This window comes from Rhopilema esculentum, chromosome 12 (genome assembly GCF_057945365.1).
Source record: "Rhopilema esculentum isolate cy_ngs chromosome 12, ASM5794536v1, whole genome shotgun sequence".
NCBI lineage: Eukaryota > Metazoa > Cnidaria > Scyphozoa > Rhizostomeae > Rhizostomatidae > Rhopilema > Rhopilema esculentum.
Window position 1 is genome coordinate 2,665,090 of NC_142826.1, and position 18,267 is coordinate 2,683,356.

The window sequence follows — 18,267 nt, forward strand, 5'->3', positions numbered from 1 at the left end:
GCGGATCTGATCCATCTACGTTATTTGTCGAAAGTGAGACAGAATATTTTTCAATTCGAGGTAGTTTTAATATGTAATTCGTGACTTTTTGGCGCCAGAAAATCAAACATCAAGTTGACAGACTACTGTGTTGAAGAATTATTACGAAACTTTGACAATATTTCATCGTACTTTGTCCTAATATTTTCCCAATCCTGTCCACCTGCAAGCTTTGCAGTTTTTTTGTCCAATACTAGTTTTAAAAGTAGCGCAGTTTCTTTTTCGGTCAATGAAAATTGACTCTTTTTAGCGTTACCTCCCTCCATGTTCAGGTTGCACTGTGTTTTGATCACGCACGACGTTCTGAAAACGTCATAAACGTTACCTGTATAATATATCTGGATCCGTTCCCGTGCAAACGCAAATGGTTCTGGATCGGATCCCGTGTAAACGCATTGCCACTTCAGGGATCGGATCCAAAAGTATCCGGATACTTGTGGATCCGATCTGGTTCAGGTCTCGTGTAAACGGAGCCTTAATGTAATGAACATGTAGTGTCATGTACATATGGGAAAAGAGCTATTCGTAAACAAACGCCAGGAAAGCGTCGGGAAAGTCAAATTATTTTGACTTTTGCGATGATCGGGGATGATCGCCGATGGTTCCCGATGACCCGGTTTTCATATGTCATAAACCATCGAAACTGTCATAGACCATCGGGAAGCTGAGTCGGGGATCATCGCCGACGAATTACGATATATGAAAACCAGCCTTAAAGCCTGGTTTTCATATATCGTAACCCGTCGGCGATGATCCCCGATGCACAGTATTCCTGATGGTCGGGGACCATCCCCGACGGTCGGGGATGATCCCCGATGGTCGGGGACGATTCCCGATGCTATAAACAATATTGAAGCGCCAAAACTATAATTTTGATGAAAGTTTGGGAATATGGCTGCTGATAAAGGCCGATAGTCAACTTTTGATACTATCATCGATCTATGATCAACACATTGACGTTTATGAGCAACACATTGATAATTTAGGGATATATATGCAAATGAAAATTCATTACAACAAAGTGAGAAACTTTCCCCGCGCACCCGTCGGAAAAATATTGCTCCAGAAGAAGCCATTATTACAATGAAGATAAAAAAGGAGAGGCAAATTCCAGTATGAATTTTCTTGGGAAAATTTCTGTTTAGTGGATTATGTAATGATCATGACATAGCTGAAGATTCACGATGATTCACCTTAAAAAAGGATGAAACACAAACTTAAGACTAGGAATCAAACTAGGAATTATAGCCCCCTTAATGTTCCCTGTACTATCGAAAGCATTCCAGTTTTTCTGCGAAACAGCTACCCTCCCTTCAGTTCAAATGAACTCACTTTTGACAGAACATTCCTGATCCATTGTTCTCTTTACTATTGTTCGTCGGGAAGCGTCGGGAAAGTCAAATTATTTTGACTTTTGCGATGATCGGGGATGATCGCCGATGGTTCCCGATGACCCGGTTTTCATAAGTCATAAACCATCGCAGACTGTCATAGACCATCGGGAAGCTGCGTCGGGGATCATCGCCGACGAATTACGATATATGTTATCTCTATGATCGAATTCTGTCACACCAGGGATTTCCTCTTTGATGTACGGTGCAATAAACACAGGGAATAGATTTTTAAGAATTGCACACAACCTCACTTCCCTTCGGTTCTTAGCGAGACAAGAAATTCACTCAAAGAAACGAATAACGTAATATCCATTCTATTTGATAACTGTAACGTAAACACTTGGATGTAATGCAACTACAAAACAACTCTCAAACATGTTAAAGAAAACCCAACCGCTCAATATTAAGATAATATATGTGTTGAAATTAATTGTGTCACGAACCCAGAGAGTAAAACGCCAGAAATACACTGTGTTTATAACCAAGACACTTTGATACAACTAAAACATACGAAGCATAATAGGCCCTAACCTAACTAGAGTCGGTGGACGTTGGTTGAACACTTCTTTAGTCATCTCTTTTATTTCGACATTTCTTTTGATATTCGTGTTTTTTCGCGTGAATCATGGCAACAACGAATAAATCAGTATCCGAGGATATTATTTTAACTATTGTAAATGAGATCCGCCTTATTAAAAAGAAGAAACCCGACAAGAAGTTCATCGTGCGAGAAGCCGCCAAGCATGGCCTAAGCAAGGCATGCACGACATCCATACTTGGGCAAATGGTTTCTAAAGGCAAGCTCTATACAAAAAGTGGATCTTATCATGTAGTTAATGCACCGGGCGAGAACGCACATCAATCTGAAGATGATGAAGAAGAAACCGAAGTAACCTCAATCAAAACTTCACCAAAATCGCCTAAAGGTAAACAAAACATATCTTTCACGCCCCTTCGTCACGTTGAAGCCTCCGCAGCTGAATTTTCAAATGCCAGCTATGTAGCAGCTTTTGGCATTTATAAAAGTTTCTCGCAGTTAGCAAGTTGTGTCGCATAATTACATCTGATCATGTCAAAGAAAGAGAAATTAAAGGCATTGAGTCATGGTAAATAGGCCTTCTCTATAGGGGGTCATTTGGTTTCGGCGTGATCGCTGCTGTTTCATGTGATATTGGCATCCGTTGTTGACAACTTGCTATTGATGAAAATTGTTTTGTCAATCACTTCGAGGTGAGTTCATGTGACCAGTTCAAGGTCAACCAATAGCATCGCAGTCATGGAAATCATGACTCAGCGGATTTTGGCACTTAGGGTATACCCAGTCTATTTATCATGACTCAATGCCTTTAATCAAATGCTACAAGAGGAAAATCTTAGCTTTAGGAGGAAACTCGGCCTAAATGGAGGGGCTATTCAGACGACGAAGGTAATTCAAGTTTGGACAAGGGAACGGAACAAAAGCATGACAATACTAACAATGATGACAACAATGAACACCCAAAATGAGATACCGGAAAGAAAAACCAAGAAAAAGAAAAGCAGAAAGAGAAATAGGGAAACAAAAGGAGTTCCTGATGGCAAAGGGCAGCCTTGCAACTCCAATGAGAAAGCTGCAGCATCAGAGCCCATTGAGGACAGTAAAGTGCAGCCGGGCAACTCCCTGGAGAATGGTGAACAAGAAGAGGATATCGTAATAGACAATAAAGATGGCAACGCAAATAATACCACAGAAAGCAAGACAGTCCTCAAAGAGAAGGACACAAAGCATGATAATAAAAAGGAAACAACGAAAGATGCCAAGCAAAAACACAGAACTGTTATCGTCGGAGATTCCATGATAAAGAACGTTAAACCTTGGGAGCTACAACATCGTTGTGAGAAGAATGAGAGGATTTATGTGAAGTCTTTTAGCGGAGCAAATGTTGAACAAATGAAACATTATGTTAAACCAACCATCGAATATAAACCAGATGCCATTATTTTGCATGTAGGTACAAACGAACTGCGGAATAAGAAGAAAAACGAAGTCGAAATTGCAAAGGAGATCATTGGTCTTACCGAATCAATCGAAAAAGAGAAAATATCGATCACAGTTTCGGGCCTAATTGCAAGAAAGGACCCATTCGAAGAAAGAAGAAGAAGGCTTAACCTTATTCTCGCTGATCTGATATGTGCTTCGAAAGCAAACTTCGGTACATCGATCACCCAAACATTGACTCTGCAAAACACTTGAATCGAAGTAAATTGCATCTAAACCCTCATGGAGATAGCATTTTGATGGACAACCTTCTTAAAGCTTCAAGGCTATGACTGGATGAAAACATTATCAAAAAGAGGTATGAGAAGGATGAGATTGAGGTTGACACAGCCACAGCTCTCTGTAGCAGTGCCCCTCTCCCTTGAGGATAAGATCAAGACTGGCGGGACCAGGGTTCCCTGTGGCGGTGTCCTTAAATATGAAAACTAATGTAGAACCTAACGAAGCCACTTATGGCATCTGGTGACAGTTCTTTGGAAGCTATTAGGGCGAAAAACCACAAAGCCCTAATCATTGCCTATCTAAATATTAATTCAATCAGAACATGTTTGAATTTCTGAAACCCCTTGTAGCTGATAATGTTGATATATTAGCTATTGCAGAGACCAAAATTGATGAAACCTTTACAACCAGTCAGTTTTTACTAGATAGCTTTTCAAAACCCGTCAGGTTTGATCGAAATCAACATGGAGGTGGTTTACTGATTTATGTCGGAGAGGGTGTTCCCTTCAAAGAGACCTCTGTCTACAAAACACCAAATGACATTGAATGTGGCATAATCGAAGTAACTCTCAAGAAGCAAAAATGGCTAATTTTCAGCATTTACCGCCCTCCAGCTCAATCCGAAAGATACCTCTTTGATGAGATAGGAAATGGGCTGGACTTTTACAGTAGCAAATATGAAAGTTTCTGTTTGATAGGTGATTTTATTCTGAGCCCAAAGATGGTGCTATCAGTGTCTTCGTTGATAACTATGATCTATCTAATCTGGTCAAGAGCCCAACCTGTTTTAGGTCTGACAGCCCTAGATGCATTTATCTGATCTTGACGAACAGGAAGAGAAGTTTTCAGAATACTGTAACAGTGCATACAGGGCTGTCGGACTTTCATGCCATTATAGTCACAGTACTTAAAGGTGGATATAGGAAAAAGGGGCAAAGATCATTACATATAGAAATTACAGTAAATTCCGTGCTGAAGACTTTAGGAGGGATCTTTGTGATCAGATAACGTCTGAATTGCAGGGTAACAATTATTATGGCGCTTTCGATGCTGTAGTTATAAACACACTTAATAAACATGCTCCTCAATTTGCGTGCAAATGATGGTCCTTTTGGCGCTTTCGATGCTGTAGTTATAAACACACTTAATAAACATGCTCCTCAATTTGCGTGCAAATGATGGTCCTTTTATGGCGAAGGTCTTACGAAAAGCGAGATGCATCGCAAGAAATTATACAATAGAAATTTTTGTGTGAAACTCCTGCGCAGGACGAAATCTGATTACTATAGGAACCTTGACCTTGGAGACCTTACAGATGACCATAAATTTTGGAAGACTGTCAAACCGGTTTCCTCAAATGAAATACAAACAAACTCAGCTGTGACTCTATTTGAAGATGGAAAAATGATAACTGAGAACTTGAAGATTGCAGAAATTTTTAATCATTATTTCACAAATATTACAGAGAATCGGGAAATTTCCGAAGACCAGACACTGCTTTCGCCAACTGATGGGATAAATGATCCAGTGGAAAAAGCTATCAAAAAATATGAAAATCATCCCAGCATTAAAAAGATCAAAGAATGCTGCGAACTGAAAAAGTCTGAATTCCAACCAGCGACTATCAATGAGGTACTTTTACAGATTCAAAAACTGAACTCAAAAAAGGCATCTCCCCTAGATAGCATTCCAGTAAAGATCCTCAAACAGAATGCAAACATTCTTGCCGGCCTCATAAAGAAGATCTTCAATTCAAATTTATCTGAGTGCTATTTTCCAAAGGAACTAAAAGCTGGTGAGGTCTCGTCCTTGTTCAAAAGTAAAGTAAATTCTCTCCTGGCCGCGTGAAGAATCTACCATAAATCAAAGTCTTCGTCTTACGTTTTTCGAATTTTCTTTGAACAAAACAAAACATATCATATTTAATTTACAAAGTATCAAAAGTTCGTTTGTAGTTCAGTTTTCCTCTTCCCACTTCCTTCTCGTGTATCTAAAAGTCCCGGATGCACCCCCGTAGCGTCTAATATTTCCTTTAAAAGTCTTGATGCCTTTATTAAGAAAAATTAAAGACCTATAACGGTTTTATCGTTTGTTTCCGAAATTTACGAGAGAGTAATGGAGGGTCAGATAAAACCTCATTCCTTTAGCTTCCTCTTTTCTCTTTTGCGTGGATTTCGGGAGGGATATGGAACCCAACATGCACTTTTACGATTCATAGAAACCTGCAAAAAGACCTTAGATAAAGGGGATGTCGCTGGAGCACTGCTGATGGATCTCTCAAAGGTTTTTGATTGCTTGAATCATGAGCTTTTGATTGTTAAATTAACTCCTTATGGTTTCAGTACGAGTGCATTGCGGTTGATCCATAGCTATCTCAATGAGAGGAAGCAGAAGGTAAAGATGAATGGGTCCTTCATCACATGGAGAGAAACAACGATTGGTGTACCACAGGGCTCGGTCTTGGGCAGTGCTGAGGAGGGGGGGTCAGGGGGGTCATTGACCCGGGGGCCCATGACTTTATGGGCCCACAAATAATAACTTAGTCAAAAGTTGATAAGTAGCAATTCAGCTTCTTCATTATCAATACCTTTCAGTAGAAACAATAGTCCCAAAAGCCTTTAAAATAAAATAAGGTAGAAGCAGTTATAGTATTTACCACATTTATGTAACTCTAACAGAGCTAGTAGCTTTCGGTATTTGTCTAGATAGATAACAAAACAATTTTCAAGACTTTGCATCTGTAATTTCAGTTTCCATGGACATTGAAACCAGTGAGCTAAGCCTGTTTTGGTCAATGGCAAAGCGAATATAATACTTTATGAATATGAGCTTACTGGACGATATTTCGCCTGATGCAACACTAGAAGGCAAAGTCAGAAACAAACTTAATGCAATGAAATGATTGGGAAATAAGCGTTGCAAATTCAAATGCTTATGCTTGTTCACAGATAAAACTGAACTGATAGTCTGGAGTCCTATGCGTGGAGGGTACAACCCGAAGGGGCCAGTTATAGACATGCCTGGGAGAGACAAAAGAAGAAATCGTTATAAATATTAGAGATTGACTACATGTTTCTAAAGAGTAAATATTTTAGGTGTCTTTTCAAGGGGTATTCATCGAGTGTGAAAAAACAGAAGCTGTAGTGGGCCAAATTCTCTTTACGGTTGCCTTCACGTGGCTTTTCATAATATTTCCTTATAGCTTGATCTAATATAGTTACTTCGTCTTGCATCAAAAACATAATATCTGTCAATTTTTAGCATTGTTTATTGGCGCCATATTGAATTAAAAAGTATGGTCAGAAACAATTTTTTTGACATTATGAGAGATCGGCTACTTGCTTCTCTCAAGTATACACCAATTCGACTTACGGCCTCGTTTAGGAAATTTCTCCAAACTTCATTATGTACGACCTTTTTATGCTCAGATTTGGCGCAGTAATGAGGCTGTAAGTTGAATTGGTGTATTGCGTGCTTCGTGTAATTTGTTTAAAATAAGAATAACTTCGCGGGAAAGATTTAGAGGACAGATTTTATCAGCAAATCAATCCTGCAACTTAAATGGTTTACAAAACTGTTGTTTAGTGGTCTTAGAAAGAATTCATAGTATAAAGATGTGGAACAATTAATGTAGATAAAAACATTTGTATGATGCTATCTGGTATTTTTGTCTATTTTGTTGAGATAATATAAGCCAAAACTATTTGCGGTAGATTCTATGCTATTGGCGTTTTTACTAATCAAGAAGTATGAAAGGCCGCCTCTTTTTTGAGCGCCTCCTTTGAGAAAATGCCTCAAAAAAGTTTGAAAATTTTAAAAGAGCAACCCAGGCGTAATATGGGATCGTAACAGCTCTACATATCAAAAGTCACTTGAGTCAATGCTGTTATCAAATAGATAATTCTAGCACAACCAGGGACGAAAACAAGTTGCTAATTTTGGGGGGGGGCGTGGAAGGATGAAAATTCCAATCTAAGTAAGAAATTTTTCATTTGACCAGTAAATCTACTGTACCTACTAAATTGATATTTGTAAATAGCCCGAACACCATAGTTCTATTTTCTTTATAATTACCAAAACTTTACTCAATAATTAGCCTAAAGCATAAAAGCCTAAATCTCTAAATTTTGATCAACATGAAACAGACATTTTAACTTACAGTAAGAAGTAAAGCAACATTTAAGCAAAACCAGTATTAGATATACTTAATGATTAGAAGTATTCTTTTAGATCAATTAATCAATTGGCGCAGATCAATCTTATCTAAAATACATTTTTTCACGATATAGAAGCACCAAGAACTTGAGCCTTTAATTTTTGTTCTTGATCGAAGAAAACTACTAACAATTTTCAGAGGGCCAAATGCCTTTTCATTCATTACAATTGAAATGATGATTTGAGAACAAACTTGTGCATATGCCTGATCCGAAAGATGAAACACTCTTCTTTGATCAAATACTTCTACTGCAATTTTGCAATGTGTTCTTGCTTCACAGCAGTTTTGTCATAGGAATTTATGATAAGGAGTCAAGGGCGTTAACAAATAACAGGGGGAGTTTAGCATAAACTCGTTTTTATAAGAAGCGTTGAGAATTTTTAGTACTGAAAGATTATTAATCTTTTATTGAATTAACTACTCGTAGTTTCTTAAAAAACTCCCACTCTAATACTTTCTGATCAATACGGGAATTATTATTCCAAACTGTAAAGTTTCAAGTTTCTTATCCGGAAATTCACCTTGCCTGTTCGTAATTTGATTCAACTCCCGTCAGAAAGAAAGCAAACAGGGCAATTGTGCAATTTGGATCCAGTGGAGACGGGTCAGCTTCAGCCTGTGAATTTTAATGTCTAGAATTTTTACATTTAAAATAAAAAAGCTTCTTAAAATATAAAATTCACAAGTTTGGTCCTAAGAAAAAATTCCAAGTCAACCGTTATGTTTTCCAACTGTAACTGGATTTTCCAAACTTTGGGGGGGGCGTCACGCCCCCCACGCCCCCCTATTATTTACGTGCCTGAGCACAACATTAAAAGATGTATTCGGTTATTTTGCTATTTCATACTGGGAACCATAGTTATTTCATATTTCAAAACCAAAAAATCTAAATAGTTATATTTTCTCCCCGAAAACTTTAATTGCTTCACAATTCAATTTTCCCATTCGTTGCGCTCTTAATTTATGCGGATTGCGGCATTTGGTTGATTTTTGCACGGTTTTGCGGCTTTTGTCCCCCCCCCCACCTATAATAGGCCCCCTTTAAATGACCAAAGAAGTACTAGCCACCATCGCAATTTCAGCAACCAAAATAGCCGCAATTTTAGCAACCATCGTCTCAAAAATTTTCCTCGGACCACTTGCTTTCTATCTTTCGTTTTGACCCGGGGCCTATAAATCCTCATGTTTGTGATGATGCTAAAATATGTAACTTAGCAGATGATACAACAATCTATGCTTGTGACAACAGTGTTGATAGTATCATTGTAATATTAGAGAGTGATGCCCTTAAAATTGCAGAATGGTTTCCAAACAACTGTGTGAAGTTGAATGAGGACAAATGCCATCTAATGGTCTTTGGAAATAAAAGTAATGATATTTCTTTAAATGTCGGAAGTGTCAGGATAAAAGAGAGCACGGGAGCTTGGGGTGATTCTGGACAAAACATTATGCTTTAAAAAGCAATTGAGGTCCTACATGCCCTCTCGAGAATCTCTCACTTTCTTGATACTGAAGAGAATAATGAAGGCATTTATCTTGTCCCAGTTCAACTAATGTCCTCTTGTTTGGATGTTCTGCGATAGAACACTTAATAGTAAAGTTAATCGTATTCACGAACGGGCATTGCGGATAACTTACAAAGATATGAAATCAGATTTTGACACAATGTTACTCAGAGACAATGCGGGCCCAACCACATCAGGCATTTACAACTGTTGATGATTGAAATTTATAAAACAAAATGGGAGCTCAATTCTACTTTCATGAAGGATATCTTTATTGAAAAACACAGTACGTATGGATTGAGAAGCTGCCACAATCTAATACTGCCACAAGCACGCACTACGTGCTATGGCTTAGAGACGATATCGTTTCTAGGGAGTAGATTGTGGCAGGCACTTCCCAATGACATGAAACAATCAGATACCCTCTCCAGCTTTAAAAGGAGAATAAAATCTTGGAAAAGAGAGGAATGCAACTGTAGACTGTGTAGACCTTTCGTGGTTCAGGTTGGGTTCTTGAACGGATAAATGTATTGTATTGTAAATGCCAAAAATGCTGTAAAAACATTGTAAATATGTATATATGTATTTATACTTATTTCTTATGTTCGATATATATGTATTTTTATATTTTTTTCAATTTTTGAACAATTTTACTTTGTAGTAGGCTTGAATTAGCTTTTATTTTGTAGCTATTTTTATATGTCTACTTTAAATAAACAGATAATGAAAATGAATAATAATAATGATAACCTAAAGCCTTACGACGAGTGACAGAGTTTCGTTCAAACAGCTTCTCGTGACTCCATCTAACTGAACTTAATTAAACTACAACTTGTACGAATGGAATCTAAAATTAGCGATACACGAAGTTTACGGTAACTAGCCGATAACAAGAAAAGGAAGAGCTAGGTTCAATGATACCATGCAACGTAAACATATCTAAATCAAAAGTATGCAAAAATGATAGAAAACTACGGTAAAGAATAGAAACTGCAGTTTCTATTATTTGTCTATGGTAAAACAACAACAAATGGTAAAAAATGAGTAACCTATGACTAGGCCTAAACAATGCTGGGAAAATCCTGCACCTATAATGTAAACAATGGAAGGGAACATCGCTAACGTAAGACCGAAGGGCAATTCACCCTTGAAAGTAGCGCACGAGATTTCCAGGGATTTTCAGACAAAACAATAGGATTTTCACAAAAGGTGTACGAGATTTTCTTGGAGTGATTTCCCCCTCGCGTAAGACAATATGCCACAGCTAATGAGCTATCCACAGAAAGGGGTATCCACAGAAAATCCTAACAGAGAATGGGCTGAGGGGTATCTAACAAAATGGCCTGACAATACTTAATTTGTTACACTCTACATCTAAATGTCTAGCTGGCTACATCTAAATGGCTACACCTAAAAGCAGGCTACATCTAAATGACCGTGGAAACACGCTTTTAGCTAACAATTTTATTTATAATCTAGGATACTGACTAGAAATCGAGGGGGTAAAACCATACAAAGAGCTTCCCATCGGCATAGAACCTGGGAAGCCTGATCTATCCAGCGCCAGTATTTGTAACGCCCCAGCAGTTACTGCTGGAACTACTGCGCATGACCTACATGACACCACCGACGACAGTGATGCAAAATCAGCATTACATAATCTGCGTTTAAAGAACATAGGTCGTATGACTATCGGGTATCTAAATATAAATTCCATTAGAAATAAATTTGATGCACTAAAAGCGATAGTTTCACAGAATCTTGACATTCTAATGGTCGCCGAAACAAAAATTGATGATTCATTCCCAAAGGGACAATTCTATATTGAAGGTTATGCTGATCCACTACGGCTTGACAGAAATTGTGAGGGTGGCGGTCTGTTGGTCTATGTGAAAAGTGACATCACAATGAAGCAGTTAAAGTCATTTAAATTTGATCTTGACATTGAATGTATTTGTTTTGAAATCAATTTAAGGGGGAATAAGTGGGCTCTTTTCAGTGTTTACAGACCACCGTCCCAATCACAAGAACACTTTTTCGAAAATCTTGGCAAAGCAGTTGATCATTACAGTGAAAAATATGACAAATTTTTATTACTTGGGGATTTTAATACAGTAGAGACAGGTCAACAGATTCGTACTTTTATGAATAGTTATGACCTCAGAAATCTGGTGAAGGAGCCAACCTGTTTCAAGGCTGACAATCCACGGTGTATTGACCTAATCTTAACCAACAGATATAGGAGCTTCCAACATACCACCACTACCGAGACAGGTCTCTCTGACTTTCACAAAATGATAGTCACAGTTTTGAAAACGACGTACCAAAAGGCTGGACCTACTGTTATTAACTATAGAGAATATAAGAAATTTTCGGAGCAGACTTTCAAACGAGAACTTAAGGAAGAGTTGGCTAGCATTAAAACAACTGATTTAGACTACAGTTCTTTTCAAAATTGCTTTGAGAAGGTACTTGATAAGCATGCACCGATGAAGAAAAAATACGCAAGGGCCAATGATGGTCCCTTCATGAATCGAGTTCTTCGTAAAGCTACTATGCTGCGCTCTAGGTTGAAAAATAGATATAATAAAAGCCGCACAGCTGAACATTGGGAAGCGTTTCGTCGACAGCGTAATTTGTGTGTCAAATTATTTAGAACGGAAAAAAGAAATTTCTATAAAAATTTGAATACTTCTGATATTACAGACAACAAGAAATTTTGGAAAACTGTAAAACCTGTCCTTTCCGATAAAAGTCGATCGAACTCAAATATTACCCTTATCGATAATAATAGGATGATTTCCAATGATAAGGAAGTTGCAGAAGCCATGAACGATTATTTTATATCGATAACTGACTCATTAGGTCTGACAGGGAACAGGGAGGTTACCATAAGTACAGATGGTTTATCAGATCCTATAGAAAAGGCTATAATGAAATATTCAAAACACCCTAGCATTAGGAAAATTCGCAGTTTTGCTCGAATTAAAGGCTACTTTAAATTCCAAGAGGTTACTGTGGAACAGATACACTCTGAAATTGAGGGGCTTAATCCTAAAAAGGCAACAACCTTTGGAAATATACCCGCGAGAGTGCTGAAAAATAGCTCTGACATTTGTTCCGAATCGTTGCAGCTTATTTTCAATAACTGCATTCAAAATGGTGTCTTTCCCGACCTATTAAAACTAGCAGATGTCACTTCCCTCCACAAATCGGAGGAGAAAACCAATAAGAAAAATTACAGACCGGTTAGTGTACTACCAACTGTTTCAAAGGTTTTTGAGAGACTTATGGATAAACAGATTATTGATTATATGCAATCGTATTTATCGTCACTTTTATGTGGTTTTCGTAAAGGGTACAATGTGCAGCACGCATTAGCTCGAATGCTTGAAAAATGGAAAGCAAGCTTAGACAGGGGAGAAAATGTTGGCGCAATCCTTATGGATCTCTCGAAAGCCTTTGATTGTATTAAACATGACCTCCTTATAGCAAAACTAGATGCTTACGGATTCAGCCATGAAGCACTGTGTCTTGTTAACAGCTACTTGGAAAATAGGCATCAGAGAGTTAAGATTAATGGATCATTCAGTACCTACAAACAATTGCTCCTTGGTGTTCCGCAAGGATCAGTTCTTGGTCCCCTCTTCTTTAACATCTACATAAATGACTTACTTCTCTCCTTAATGGATACGGATATCTGCAATTACGCGGATGATACAACTCTATATGCGTGCGATAAAAATCTCAATAATGTAATTGCAAGGCTAGAGAATGACTCAAGTATAACTATCCAATGGTTCGCTGATAACTTTATGAAGTTGAATACAAACAAATGTCATTTACTTATTCTTGGCAAAAGTTCTAATCAACAGGTTAAAGTTAATGTAGGAGATTCTATCATAGAAAACTCGGAAGAGGAAAAGCTACTAGGTGTTGTGATAGACAAAAAACTCAGTTTTGAGACACATATCAGTAAGTTATGTAAGAAGGCTGGTAGCAAACTCACCGCCCTCGCTCGCATATCTGGATACATGGACGCTAATAAACTTAAAATCTTAATGAGAGCATTTGTAATTAGCCAATTCGAATATTGTCCACTAGTCTGGATGTTCCACAGTAGGCACTTGAATAGTAAGATTAATAGAATACACGAAAGAGCTCTGAGAATTGCATACAAAGACTATGATTCTAGCTTCAACACTCTGCTAGAAAATGATGGCTCGGTAAATATTCATGTAAAACACCTGCGAAATCTTATGATTGAAATGTTTAAAACAAAGGGAAATATCAACCCTCCTTTTATGAGGGAGATTTTCTGCGAGCGTCATGCTGTTTATAATTTGAGAAATAATAATGAATTTATGGCACCAAGAGTAAGAACAACCATTTATGGAACCGAAACTATCAAATATAGAGGGCAGCGTCTTTGGCTCTCTTTACCTCAGCACATAAGGAATGCTCAATCTATTAATGAGTTTAAGAAAGAAATTAAAAGCTGGAATGGCACCGACTGTACATGCAAACTATGTAGGACGTTCGTGCCACAGCTTGGTTTTTTGTAATTCTATCTTTTAAATAGCTCAGGTTTTTATAGTTTTTTAATGGATCATTTTGTATTTAAAATTTTATGTATTTAATCTCGTATGTATTTAGTTGATGTAGTAGTTTTAACAGTTGGCTTGGATTAGCTCATTTCTTTGTAAATAGCTATGTAGCGCCAACTTTAAATAAATTGATTATTATTATTATTATTATTATTATTACACTCAGGGGAAGAAGGGAAGTCGACCAAAAATCGTACACTTGCGTACAAGGGGGGAGGGTTGTAATGGGTATTTAGTACGTACGCTTAAGAAATTCCTAAACGTGAAATTTGAGCCTTGCAAGCTTGTTCATTCATTGTTCATATGGCAGAGATTTAATGGGAAGTTTGTTGCATATTTTCATCCTACCTAAAATCTGCTCTGTTTGATGAACTTCTGTTAAAACTATGTGAAAGGCTTTGTCTTATAAAAAGCTACATAAAATAGGCTCAATGTTGAAGAATCTGCTTCCATGTGCTTCACATGAATCATAATTGCATAAATTAGACAACTGCGTTAACATATACACTCTTTTTTTATAAGAACCAGTAAATTTCAGTTCAGGCTGGCTGTTCTTAATTTTTTCGAAAATCTGAGGCTGGATTGTTCTTAATTTGTTCTTAATCTAATAGGGTGTAAGCAGTGCGAGTGCTAGCTTTTTCGCTCTAGGGAGGTGTTCAGGCCTCATTTGCCAACAAAGTGAGTGAGACAACCTTCATTTGCCGAAAAGTTTGAATATTCGACAAAAAGCACATGGCTAAAAATCCTTGTTTTTGAGAAAAAACGTTAAACGTTTTGAGAAAAAACGAGGCAGGCCTTTCCCGGAGACAGGGGCTATAACCCGCGCCCGCGCAAACCCCATGCAAAATAATTTTGCGAGAGCTTTTTCTGCCCGCGCAGTTTTTCAAACCAACGTTCTCATATAATCTGCGCAGTTTAGCTTCCCAATATTCTTACTACTTACCGCTAAATATCAGGGAGTTAGGAAATAGAGATAAAAAGGTCTTACATGTCTATGTGTTTATCAAATGACGTTATAAATAGGAGATTTCCGTTTCCTTATATAGGACATGTCAACAATCTATTGTATTAGCTGCTAAAACTTGCAAAAGAATGGGAAATGTGTATGCACGAAAGGAACAACATATAGCGTGATCAATGCTACAAATATTTAAAGTGAGAAATGTTACACCATGCTGCCAAATGCAAAACAATTTATTTCCAAGTCAAAACATACAAACTAGGCATTTGCAAAAACAACGCCACATTTAACCTGCAAAAACTTACAAAACTTTTCTATATTCCAAAAAAGTCATGTTCCTCTTCTGTCTCGTTTTGAGGAGTGGTAATATGTACAACATTTAAAGGTAGTAATACACACACAAAATGCCTTCTTTATCTGAATAGTGCTTAGAGAATTAGCAAGGAAATGTATTTTTGCCTTTGTAAATACCCAAATATAAAAAAATTAACAACAGTTCAGCATAGGCTAAATAGCCCACGCAGCCAAACTGGCAAGGGCTTTTATAGCCCACGTTTTATTTTTGCCCGGTGAGGCTTGGTCTGACCATAGTTCTGACGGTACAAAATTCGTTCGCTTTCAAAGCAGGGTCGAAACTGTTCCGGAAAGCAGAGCAAAATCGTCTCGGTTCCACAGTGCTAGTGTAAACGGGGTCTCAGGTTCAGCGCAAACACAGAGAAGAACGTCACTCGTGGCGAAAAATATGCTTCCTGCTTAGCACGCTGTCACGAATGACTTTTGCTCAGCAGAAAGCTCTATTGTGCGCCTGGCTTAAAACTACCTTCGAAAGCTGGTTAAGTAACAAATACGAAAAAGGCTGTTATAAGATAATTGTCTTCGTATGAATACAAACATTCCCCGTTTTCAAATACAGAACTGCCAGAATACTGACTGTCGTTTTCCGTGATTTCGTCTTTAAACTGTGCCTTTTGCCTCCGCAAAACTCATATCAGTTCATTTGCACTACTGATGCTTTTTTGATCGATGCATTGAAAACATAAATAAATCAGCGGGTTGATTGCTGAGTTTGATACCAGAGCCAAAGTCATCATTTCCCCCTTGTGCATCGCAAACAAAAATGGAGTTGAACAAATCAGAAACGATGCAACCACAAGAAAATACACAACCAATGTTTGCTTTTTCTTCCAACTTGCCGTGAGAATTCCATTAGAAGCCGTGCAGTCGTCTTTATCGAATTCCGTGAGCCTTGCTGTTCGCTTCAAGATGTAAAACATAACACACGAGAAAAGGCCGGGAAGGGTGAAAGACCTTAACAACACCAAGGCTCTATATACAAGTTTCAGGCACGCTGAGTCAGAAGGGTTTTTCTCTCCATTTTTGTGATCGGCCTTCAGCTCTGTTGTTACGGCAGCTGCAGAGAATATTATTGCTGATGCCCAAATCAAGGCCAGGATCGCGTGAACCCTTTTACGTTTCATATGGAACAATCCATGTTCAGTTGGCAGCATCATTACGGCAAATAATTGCCCGATTCCCAACAATATGAGAAGGATCACTGACACTATTGCCGACACAAATAAAAGCGAATAAAAACCAAACAGAACATCAGGATGAATGTTCGTTTGGTTTTGAAAAGAATAGGTCTCTACTCCAATCCAAGAAATAAAGAAAACTCCAGTAAGGCAATCTGCAACAGCCAGATTCAAAATTATCAGTTCGAAGTCGGTAATTCTCTGCCATCTTTTACGGATTATATTAATCATGAGCATGTTCAAGACCACTGCTGAGGCACTCATCGTGAAAGCAAACAAAAAATATGAAACCATTACTGAATCGATTCGAATGACTAAGTTACCTTGTTCGTTGTAATTGCCTGTCCCTCTCATTTTCGCAAACTCGACTCGATTCGTGCAAACTTGTATCGCGATTCGGTTCGTGTGATTAGAATGATTTTGGGAATGACAATGACACCTTGGGTACCTGCTTGTCACAGGTAGCCTGAGTGCAGGCTATACAAATACAGGAAATTGCCCAGGGGGAGAACACAGCACATAGACACATGGGGTCAGTCCAAAAATTTTACCGGCCACTCAAAAATATCAGCTCATTTTCAAAAGATCCAAAAATATCACAAATTGTAATTTCAGAAGAGATAGTATCACATGACTGTAGCATTAAATCTTCCAAAGAGTATGGTCACATGACTTGCAATGGGTAAAAAAAATCTCAGCCGATGAACAATACATTTGATTCAGATATGGAAATCTCACAAAACCCCAAAAATATCAGTGTTTCTAAATTTGATATCTAGAAATATCAGAAATGTATCTATTGTTTTTGCAGGACCCAAAAATATCATTTCTGATAAATATTTAACTTTGGGTAAGCATCTGACTCAAAAATATCGGACTGACCCCCCCCCCCCCCCCCCGTATGTCTTTGTGCTGAGTGCCTCCCTGGGGGAAATTGTAAGGTCTATGCAATGGCGCAGATTTTCTTGTTTCCCTGATTTCCTTGCCAAACTACATTATACTTTCTTTATAACAGTGTACTGAACGGAGGCCTAGGGACTCAAAAAGCCGCAAAACCGTGAAGAAATTACTTGTCCCTTGAGTCCCACTATTATATTGCACGATTATGTATTGAGATCTCGGGGGGTAAACTAAGCATAATTTTTGACGTGGACGTGCCGTTTTGGTTAAAAATTTGGACCCATAATTCCTCAAATGTCCGAAAAAATATTACCCATAATTCCGCAAACATTTTAAAAACCATGCCCATAATTCCGCAAAGCAAATAACATTTTTAAATCACTTAAAAATCATTAAACAAATTTTGCATGAGCTTTGCCTAAAATCTCAATATTACATATATTTCATAGTTTTATTTCCAACTGGTCATTCATTTTGATAATGCTAAATATCCCTCCTAATAATTTTGCAATATTTTCCCAAAATGGTAACCATAATTCTGCGTGTTTCTTCAAATGGTACCCATAGTTCCGCACATATTTCAAAAAGTGATACCGATAATTCCGCAATTTTTAGAAAAGGTACCCCTAAATAATGGCACGTCCCCGTACCTTGTTAAGGTACCCCCCCCTCCCCCCTGAGATTTAGATACTAACACAATAAAATAAATTCGTTTTATGAAAACGCGTGTGTAAGGTTCTCAAACTAGTTTGCAGAATACGATTTACTTGTAAAAGCGTTTCGTGGGTATATATCTTGTTGTTCCGAGAAATTTGTCGTTGTTCTTTCATTTGATTCTGGAAATAAGTCCTTA

The 18,267-nt window shown here is 37.9% G+C and overlaps 2 protein-coding genes across 2 annotated transcripts in view; one reads left to right on the plus strand and one right to left on the minus strand.

Moving 5' to 3' along the window:
* Positions 1–18,267, minus strand: part of LOC135681573 (uncharacterized) — a 35,827-nt gene that overhangs the window by 4,980 nt on the left and 12,580 nt on the right. The window lies entirely within an intron of this gene.
* On the plus strand, positions 377–3,837 carry LOC148958694 (uncharacterized). The gene has a single exon (XM_089111943.1). It carries the CDS (start codon positions 2,788–2,790, stop codon positions 3,664–3,666), a length of 879 nt encoding a protein of 292 aa, XP_088968069.1. The 5' UTR covers positions 377–2,787; the 3' UTR covers positions 3,667–3,837.

What these genes read in the sequence shown, in the direction of transcription:
- LOC148958694 (XM_089111943.1), top strand. Translation starts at nt 2,788, where the DNA reads ATGCTACAAGAGGAAAATCTTAGCTTTAGGAGGAAACTCGGCCTAAAT.